The 9,671-nt window shown below is 58.0% G+C and overlaps 2 protein-coding genes across 2 annotated transcripts; one reads left to right on the top strand and one right to left on the bottom strand.

Annotated features, from left to right (window-relative positions):
- Window positions 1-2,140: 2,140 nt before the first annotated feature.
- On the top strand, window positions 2,141-7,145 carry SHMT2 (serine hydroxymethyltransferase 2). The gene is made up of 12 exons (XM_004773182.3): window positions 2,141-2,292; window positions 3,298-3,495; window positions 3,994-4,073; window positions 4,252-4,452; window positions 4,725-4,806; window positions 4,942-5,064; window positions 5,192-5,331; window positions 5,678-5,843; window positions 6,032-6,131; window positions 6,218-6,373; window positions 6,455-6,562; window positions 6,676-7,145. Exons 1-12 carry the CDS (start codon window positions 2,260-2,262, stop codon window positions 6,801-6,803), a joined length of 1,515 nt encoding a protein of 504 aa, XP_004773239.1. The 5' UTR covers window positions 2,141-2,259; the 3' UTR covers window positions 6,804-7,145.
- A 180-nt stretch (window positions 7,146-7,325) lies between these two features.
- On the bottom strand, window positions 7,326-9,625 carry NDUFA4L2 (NDUFA4 mitochondrial complex associated like 2). The gene is made up of 4 exons (XM_004773185.3): window positions 9,499-9,625; window positions 9,042-9,130; window positions 8,194-8,254; window positions 7,326-8,092 (listed from the first exon to the last, which is right to left on the bottom strand). Exons 1-4 carry the CDS (start codon window positions 9,553-9,555, stop codon window positions 8,036-8,038), a joined length of 264 nt encoding a protein of 87 aa, XP_004773242.1. The 5' UTR covers window positions 9,556-9,625; the 3' UTR covers window positions 7,326-8,035.
- Between the last annotated feature and the right edge of the window lie 46 nt (window positions 9,626-9,671).

The following is a 9,671-nucleotide window of genomic DNA, read 5'->3' on the forward strand; positions in this document are numbered from 1 at the left end:
TGGAGGGAAGTGGCAGGTGGGGGGGGGGGAGGAACGGTGTTTGCGGCATCTGGAGTCATCGATCTTCCTTTTCCTTCCTAATTTCGTGGGCGCTGAGTTTGCAGACGGCTGAGACAGGGAGGGAGGCCGGAGACGAGGGGGTGGGGGAAGGGACGAGCGCGAGTTTGGAGAGCCCGGCCGCGTCGTCGCCGCTGGCCGCCTGCAAACAAGGCCCCCTTCAGCCAGCTGCCCACCCTCCCCACCCCCGCCTCCAGCTCCCTCCTGCCGCCGCCGCTGCTAATTTTATCCGCCCCCAACTCTGGCCCGGGCGTTAATTGGCTGCGGCTTCATTAGCAGTTCTCGGAGCTCAGCCGCCCCCCTCCCCTGGGGACCCCTGACTGGGGCGAGGGAGGGGGTAGAACAAGCTGAGGCACAGAACCTACCTCGACACTTGGACACTTGGTCTTCTGCCTTCCTTCTTTTTGAGTCCTGGGCCAAAATACCCGCTCAGCTAGTGCAGTACTCCCCAGGGAATTGCCCACTGGTTCCAGCAGGAAACTGAGTCAGAGGTGAGTCTGACCTAGACGTGCCTGGGAGTGAGAAGTCGCTGAGGGGAAAATAAATCATGGATGGATGGAGGGATGGGTGGATGGGTGGGTGGGTGGGTGGGTGGGGGAATAACAGAACTCAAGCTGAAAGGAAGAGGGAGGTGGGAGGTGATTCTAGGTCAGAGACTGGAGGAAGAACTCTAACCAAGGGCTTATTGCTGGAAAACCTGAGAACACCTGAAGTTTGAGTGGGAGGGAAGGTTAGAGCAAAGCAGGGACTTCTGAGGCCTGGTAGGAGAGCCAAGTGGAAATGTTCAGAATAAGCAAGTTAGCCCATCTGGGTCTCAGTTTCCTCACTTGTAAGGCAATAATAAAATAGCATGTCCTGGAGATTAAATGAGACTTTGCATGTCAACATGTTCTGTGACGGACTGTCCTTCTCCTCTTCCTCTGACTCACAAACTGCCTCCTCTGCAGCCATCCTCTTCTCCTCCTCCCCGCAATCCCCCTGGGACATCTGGACCTCTGGGAGCTGAATTGCCCCTGCCCATCACTGCACTTATTGCATTTTATTACTTGTTCACTTCTTGATGTCCCAGCAGTCAGTGATCTCTTCTTGTATCTCCAAGGCTAGGCCATGTCTGGCACAGAGTAGGAGTGCAACATGTCTGTTGAATGAGTGAATGAGTGAATGAATGAATGTGTCATTTTGTTAAGTAAGAAGATGGTTCTCAAAATCACTGCTTATTAGAATCACTGAGAAGAGGTTTTACTGTCACCATGAGTGGGCAAATGTCTGCTCGTTAAGATCCACTGAATTAGAACCAGGGAAGAGAAGTCTCCCACTCATATATTTATATTACATTTCCCAGCCAATTCTGATCCCGAGGTTTGGGGACCTACTTCTAGAGGGGTCAGTGATTCCCTCTCCCAAAGGATGAGTCCAGACGAAGTCAGGCTGAAAGGAAGATCCTGTCTGGTTCTGAGGATCTAGAGCCCCAGGGATAAAAGAGAGCTCACTGACTGCTAGAGCCAGCGGCAGGAGGTCAACCAATAGCAAGATTCAACAAGTGGCAACAACAGGAGGGGGCGCCTCACTCAGCTCCAGGATGTCGCAGGCGAAGGAGATAATCATGGAGTAGCCAGAGGATGAGGGGACGGTGATTCATTCCAGAGCTCTGGGGAGCATGTTTACATACAGAGTCTCACTCAATCCTCACTACATGTTGTTTTTGAATTACAAGTGAGGAAACTGAGGGCCAAAGAGGCTAATTTGCTAGTTTGTCCCAAAGGTGGAACTTGAACTCAGGTCTCACCCTTCCAAGCCAGGGAGCTTTCCAGGGCACGGCAGCTCTCTAGCTCAAAGAGGAATCTTTATATTTTCAAAGAACCTAATAATGTAGGTATTCAGGAGGCACCCAATAAATGGCTGCGGGGATATACCCCCACTAAGCTGGAGGACAACGAGGAGGTGGTGCGGCACTGGATCTCTTTTCTTTCAGGCAAGAGCCTCTGACTATGGGCTGCAAAAGAAGGAGGTGAAAAAAAAAAAAAAACTACAATTCCCAACAGATCATAAAGGGGCGGACTCACGCATGCGTAGTTCCTTTCCCTTAATCCGGTGGTTTCTCGGGCCGTTCTCGCGCACGCGCTCTCGGATCAGTCTTCTTCTGACCCTTTGCTTTGCCCCCGCCAGAGTTGGTGGCTGGACCTCCTGCGACCTCCGGTTGCGATGCTGCCCTTCTCTTTGCTCTGGGTGACTCGGGTAAGAACGGGGCTTCTGATACTGGGTGACCAATAGGAAGCGAGCGCTCCTCCTACCCGAGTTCCCATTCACAAACTCTGGGGTTCTCCTGGGTTTTCCATGCACGTGGTTTTGGTCCTCGGGGAACGGACTTGCAACTAGGGAATCCTTAAGAACTCCTCCGACCCCAGTGCCCGCGGAGCATCTGGGGCCCCTCGCCATTCCGGCAACCAGACGCCCCAGGGCCTGCGATCACCCATTTCACGTGGCATTAGGGGAGAGAACCGCACCAGATGCCCCGTGGACCCTTGGTGAATGAGCGGGTTCCTGGACTGGACCGGCGAGCCCAGTCTCTTCCTGCTAGCTTCCAGCCTTGCAGATGATGCAACCCGGCCCCACTACTTACATCAGGAGTCCCTTGACTCTGTGGGCTGGTAGGACATGGAAGAATGGAGGGCACAGAGGGCAGGATGTGGGTTTTGGCTTTCCTGACAGTAGGCTCCCCCCATCCACCTTTCCCCCAGAGACTGCTAAAGGTGTCTGCCACCTCTCTTGCTCTGGAAACTACCTCTGCAGCCTATTGCCTAAATCCTTGCCAACTCAGCCTCCACCCCCCTGACTGCCATGGAGGTCCTGCAGGAAGACCTTTTTGTTCCTGTGGGTTGGGGAGGTTCTGGAACCTTAGTGGACTGCCTCTGAGTTCCAGAGGCATAGGCTTCTGGGAGACAAACTTTGCCCTCTGGCTTTGCAGAGTGGTTCATGGGTAAAGCTGGAGGGAAATTCTGAGGTGAATTAAATGGACCAAATCAGAACCACCCCCTGGACATTGAACTCAACCTTGGCTCTGGAACTGGAGTTTGAAGGCGGAGGTGTGGGTGGCAAGAATTGGAAAAGGCTGCTGGACCACTGGCTGCTGGATTTTGAGCCAGAAAGCCTGATAAGCATGGCTGAGGGTTGCTGGGAGACTATTTGGATGATTGTGTTTTTTTGTTTTTGTTTTTTTGACTCTGGTTTTTCCTCTCCTAGCCTCTGCAGAGATGTGGTCAGCTGGTCAGGATGGCCGTCCGATGCCAGCACAGTGAGGTGGCCCAGACCCACACTGGAGAAGCAGCCAGGGGCTGGACAGGCCAGGAGCGTCTGTCAGACAGTGACCCTGAGATGTGGAAGCTGCTGCAGAGGGAGAAGGACAGGCAGTGTCGTGGCCTGGAGCTCATTGCATCAGAGGTGGGGCTTGGGGAGAGGGACCACGGCATGGGCCACAGTGGGCGCAGGAAGTAATAGGTCATCATACTGCTCTTTCTCCAGATTTTCCTTTCAGACTCAAGGCCTTCCTGCTGGGCCTTATCTCCTCCTCTTCTTACTGTCCTCTGAAGAGAAGGCAGGGCCAGTCTGGATTAGGGGTTGGGGACATTAGCTTTCAGAACTGTCCAGGGCCCCTGCAATCTAGTGTGGTCCCCTCCCCTTCCCAAGAGGGAAGAGGAACCTGGAAGTACAGGTTTGAGTAGACAGGTGGCCTTGCAGGGGACATCCATCCCAGCAGCCCGGTTTCTCAGGTTGCTTTCTTCAGGCCTGACAAGGAACGCTGAATGAAAAAACAGCTTTCTCTAGAACCCAGCTCCCTCCCTGCGGCCTGGGCTCTGGCAGGGAAGGGCTGCGGGGGGCTCCAGGGAAAGGGGCTCAGTACCTTCTGACATTAACTCCCCCAACCCCCCCCCACCCCAGAACTTCTGCAGCCGAGCTGCGCTGGAGGCCTTGGGGTCCTGTCTCAACAACAAGTACTCGGAGGGTTATCCTGGCAAGAGGTGAGGGCTGGTGCCAGAGGGCTGAAGGCAGCCTCAGGGATGGTGCTCCCTGTGGGGGACACCTGCCTGTACCCTCCCAGCGTGTGTAGAGGAGCGGCCTTCCCAGCCCTTTGCCTCTGGTTGCAGGGGATACCAGGACCCTTTCTGTGTGCCCTGATACATCCCCATCTTGTGGCAGATACTATGGAGGAGCAGAGGTAGTGGATGAAATCGAGCTGCTGTGTCAGCGCCGAGCCTTGGAGGCCTTTGACCTGGATCCTGTGCAGTGGGGAGTCAATGTCCAGCCGTACTCGGGCTCTCCGGCTAATCTGGCCGCCTACACAGCCCTTCTGCAGCCTCATGACCGAATCATGGGGCTAGACTTGCCCGACGGGGGCCAGTGAGTATGGATGGGATGGGTGTTGGCTTTGGTGAGCATAGGGAAAGAGTTACTGAACATCTTCCATGTGTCCTGCCGTGCAAGTCAGTGGATGAAGACGAGAAGACCCCAGTCACCAGTGCTCAGCACAGAGTGGACGGAGCAGGGAGGATCGTGCCTGCTTGGAGCAGCGTTCCAGGGACAGGGTCCTCTGGAGCTGGGCAGGCAGGGTGTGGTGAAGTCTGGGAGTTACTCGTCTCTGAAGCTCTCTGATCTCTCTCATCTGCTCCTAGTCTCACTCATGGCTACATGTCTGATGTCAAGCGGGTCTCAGCCACATCCATTTTCTTTGAGTCCATGCCCTATAAGCTAAATGTGAGTGCTGGGCCCTGGTGGCCCTCTCCTGGGGATGGGGAGGGGTGGGAGTCCTGGGCAGCCTCCAGGGTCAAGGAGAAGAGTGAGCTGCCCTGCTTCCTTCTCAGGGCTTCAGCTTTTCGTTTGTCCACGCAGCCTAAAACTGGCCTTATCGACTATGACCAGCTGGCACTGACAGCCCGACTTTTCCGCCCACGACTCATCATAGCTGGTACCAGTGCATACGCACGCCTCATCGACTACGCCCGAATGAGAGAGGTTGGCGGAGGGCTGGCATGCTGGCCACATCCCAGGGAGGCAGAGGGGAGATTCTGGAAGGGGGGCCACCTGGGGGAGACCTGTGTGGGCCCTCCCCAGGCTGAGCCCTGTCTCTGTACCTGCCTAGGTGTGTGATGAGGTCAAGGCGCACCTACTGGCAGACATGGCCCACATCAGTGGCCTGGTGGCGGCCAAGGTGATCCCCTCACCTTTCAAGCATGCAGATGTTGTCACCACCACCACTCACAAGACCCTGCGAGGCGCCAGGTCAGGCTTCCTTGAAGTTAGGCCTCGTCTTTCCCTGTCTTCACGCCCTTTTCCCAGGGCATGGCTGGGCTGCATCCCAAAGAGGTTCATTCCCACCTGAAGCCCCAGAGACTCCTCAGTGTGTGATGACTCTCCTTGTCTTGTCCATAGTGGCGGTTCTCTGCTGGGGGATTTGGGAGTGAGCCTGAAGGGCTGCTCTCCTTGACCACTGGGCTCAGCTGCACACCAGCTCAGCTGAGGTAGACTCTCAGAGCACAGGGGGCCCAGGCCAGCTAGCTTCCTCTGCTTTCCCCACCCCTTGTCCTTTCTTCTCAGCTTTGATTCTGATCACCCACTTCCCACATAGGTCAGGACTCATCTTCTACCGGAAGGGGACTCGGGCTGTGGATCCCAAGACTGGCCGGGAGATCCCTTACACATTTGAGGACCGAATCAACTTCGCTGTGTTCCCATCCCTGCAGGGAGGACCCCACAACCATGCCATTGCTGCAGTGGCTGTGGCCCTAAAGCAGGTTGGGGAGCTGACTCTTGTGGGGAGGGCATTTGGCCTGGGGCCTTAGACCCTGCTCCATGCTGAGGGAATCGGAGCTGAGAGCAGGGAAGCCCAGGTGGGGTCAAGAATGGAGTCACAAGTGTGCTGAAGGGGGCAGGGCAGAGGGGTGGCCCTTGGGGTTCCAGGTGCTCCTGTCTTGTCCTGCAGGCCTGCACCCCCATGTTCCGGGAGTATGCCCTGCAGGTCCTGAAGAATGCTCGGGCCATGGCTGATGCCCTGCTAGAGCGAGGCTACTCGCTCGTGTCTGGTAAGCCAGCGGGTGGGTGAGAGCCTCTGCAGCTTCAGACAGAGGCCTAGAACTCACCTCCCCCTGCTGGCCGTCCCTCCCCTCAGGTGGCACTGACAACCACCTGGTGCTCGTGGATCTGCGGCCCAAGGGCCTGGATGGAGCTCGGGCTGAGCGGGTGCTGGAACTGGTCTCCATCACAGCCAACAAGAACACCTGTCCGGGAGACCGAAGTGCCATCACACCCGGGGGCCTGCGGCTCGGTGAGACCTGGGCTTTGAGGGAGGAAGGATGGCTACTAGGTGGGCTTGGACTGTGCTGACCCTCTTCTGTGTCTCTCCCAGGGGCCCCAGCCTTGACCTCTCGACAGTTCCGCGAGGATGACTTTCGGAGAGTTGTGGACTTCATAGATGAAGGTGTCAGCATTGGCTTGGAGGTGAAGAGCAAGACTGGTGAGTGGGCACGACCCTGGCTGAGCCAGCCTTTCGCTATCCGTCCGTCCTGCTGGCTGATCAAACAGGCTTCTCTGGAGTTCTGACCGCTTTTTTCCTTATCCCCCCTCTAGCCAAACTTCAGGATTTCAAATCCTTCCTGCTCAAGGACCCAGAAACAAGTCATCGGCTGGCCGACCTCAGGCAACGAGTGGAGCAGTTTGCCAGGGCCTTCCCCATGCCTGGTTTTGATGAGCGCTGAGAGCCCTTAGGAAACGAGGCCCACAGACTGAAGTTTATTGTTCTGCCTACTGGGACCAATGGAGAGGAGTGTGACTCTCTTTCCATTTTTTGCTGGAGGAGGGAAGGGTTCTTATTTAGGGAAAGACCCAGCTATACTCTGAACTTTGTAGCTGAGAAGATTTCTTTTTGCTAAACTTAGAAGGAGGAGGCCTGGGGCTTTCTGCCCTGAGCTCTCCCATTATCTCAGTGTTACAGACTCCTTGCTTTTACTTGAAGAGAGGCCAGTTGCCCTTGTGAGCCAGAGGAAAGGGTGGGTAGGCACCCATCTTTCTGTTTTTAATCTAATAAAATGCTAACCTGCCTTGAGCTGTCCTTTTACTGTGGGAGGGGTCCCTTGGCCGGTGCTGACTTGTCTCCCTCCACATGTTCCTCCCTTCCCTCCCACCACCACAAGGACCGTCCCCCCCCCACCCCCACCGCAGCCTCCTTTTTCTGTCTCTGATCAGAGCCGACACCAGACGTGATTAGCAGGCGCAGCAAATTCAATTTGTTAAATGAAATTGTATTTTGCCCACGGCTGCTTCTGTTTGATCCCAGGGGACTGAGGGGAGCAAGGGAGGGGCAGGATGGCAGGGGGAGGCCCAGGTGCAAGGCTGCAGGGAGGGGATGCCTGTTGGCTGGGGAAGCAGTGGGCTTAGGCGCGGGGAGGAGCTCTCGCTGAGCTTCCTGGGGGGGGGGGGGGGGCGGGGAAGGTGCCTCATCCAGGGCGGGCAGGGCGGCAGGGGACGAGCCCAGTCGAGCCAGAGAGCCCAGTCGAGCCAGAGCAGCACCGCCCCTGCACGGGAGCCCAGAGCCTGGGCTAACGTGGGGCCCGCCACGTCACTTGGCACCGAGAGGTCCTCGCTTGCTCTTGGCTCACGTTGGCCACGCTCAACACGTAGCCTGAGCCACACCCTGCAAGGCCCGGGTAGGGGGGCAGAGGAGCTGGTTGGAGCCTTTTGGGTCAACACACTGCCCGCCCTCCTAACTCCTCCCCCCGCGTGGGACTCCAGCGGAGGGTCAGAGGCGCTTCCGCTAAGGGAGCACGGGAAGGGGGTGGGGTGCCGTCTCCCCTCCTGTGGGAACCAAGCCTGTGTAAGCAGCAGCTGGACAGGGTGGCTAGAGTGGCGCCCTGGGGGCAGGGGGCAGAGAGTGGAAGAAATGAGTCGGCTGGCTGATGGTGGTTTACTTCTCACAGGCACCCCAGCCAGCTTAGAAGTCTGGCCGGTCCTTCTTCAGTTTCTTATAGTCAGTGGAAACTGCAAGAAACTATAGAAGGGAAAGGGGCAGTGAGTGCCCCAGACATCCCTTCGTGGCCTGGGGGTGGGGAGGTTGGTCCTGGGACCAAGATGAACAGATGGAGGAGGTACCTTGTATTGGTCATTGGGGCTCAGGCGGTTCCAGGGCTCTGGGTTGTTCTTTCTGTCCCAGCTACAGAGAAAGAGGGGGAAGGTGAGGGTTTCCTCTGAAAGCTAGGACCCAGGAGCCTAAAGTGACAAAAGAGTCTCTGCCCCACCCCCAACACACCCCTCCTATCCTGGGGCGGGGGTGGGGGGGGCTACTTCCCAGGGACTGACAGGGGTGCTGACAAGTGAAACAGGAAGGCTCGGGCCAAGTGAGAGACTGACAACCCAGCCCAGGGCCTCCCACCTGTTCCTTGGCCGCTCTAGGTTCACCCCCCAGAGCAGAGCGCTGGGAATGAGATCCTGAGGGGCTGGGGTTTCCTGATGCGCCTGCAATTCTACCCCTGAGGTGCTCGTGGCGCTGGCTGGAGAGCCCCCATGGCCCACCCCCACCGACCTCGGTGGGGCTGGGACTCTCTGCTCCCCTCTAGCCCCAAAGGCTCCCCTAGCAGTTCACCCGGCCACACCCCCAGCACTCTGGCGGGGAGGTGGAGGTACCCAAAGGCTGCCCGCCGGCTGAGCACGTCGCCATGGCAACCGGGCTGGGAGCGGTGCGGGTTCCGCAGCCCGAAGCGGGTCGAGTCTGGGGCCCCAGGAGTGAGTGGTCAGCCGGACGGGTGGGAGGGCAGGCCGGGGCCGCCTGGGGCAGGAGGAGGTTCCAGCCTGGAGTTGCCCCGCGGCGCACACGCAGATGCGCCGCCCTGGGGATCCCTGATGAGACCACCCACTGGCACGGTTCCTGAGAGGCCCTAGCGTTCCTGCCCTACCCTTGCTTCACCCAGGCCCCCTGCTTGCGTCCCAGACCCGGCCTTTACCAGACGTCGGGGCTGCGCAGGGCGAGTCTCAGGAGGTACAGCGCGGCGCTGCCCATTCCCAGGCCAATGAAGCCGATCATCGGGATGAGCTGCGGGGAAGACAGAGGACACTTTAGGGGTCAGCCCCCTCCCCGAAGTCCCTTTACAATCTTCTCTGCCAGCACCCGCCCCCGCCCCCACCCCAGCCCAGGTCTGGCACTCCCTCCTGTCTGGGAGAGAGGACCTGGAATCTCCCACACCACATCTCAAGGCTTCGTCTCCCTTGTCCCACAGCGAGTGGGTCCCAGGTGGATTCAAGAGTCGCGGGGCATATTGCAGGGATAGACTGAGGGCACGCTGGAGAAAGACCAGGAGCACTGGGGAACTGGGCAAGGGACAGGGTACTGAGAGATTTAGGAGCAGCCAAGGAAGCGAGAGAGTTAGGAGTTAGTACAGTGGCTCTGGGGACCGAACTCACCGCGGGATGTCTCTTGATCTGCCGGTAGAAGCGGGCCCCGGGATTCGTTCCCGCCATAGCGCCTCTCCACCATCTGATGCTCCCCAGCGGTTCTGCTCCCTCGCACTTCCTGGGGTCCCGCCCCCGAATGGGGAGGGGTCAGCCCAGCCCAGCCCGGCCCGGCCCAGCGGGGC

The sequence above is a fragment of the Mustela putorius genome, unplaced genomic scaffold, assembly GCF_011764305.1.
Source record: "Mustela putorius furo isolate JIRA1106 unplaced genomic scaffold, ASM1176430v1.1 tig00003988_pilon_pilon_pilon, whole genome shotgun sequence".
NCBI lineage: Eukaryota > Metazoa > Chordata > Mammalia > Carnivora > Mustelidae > Mustela > Mustela putorius.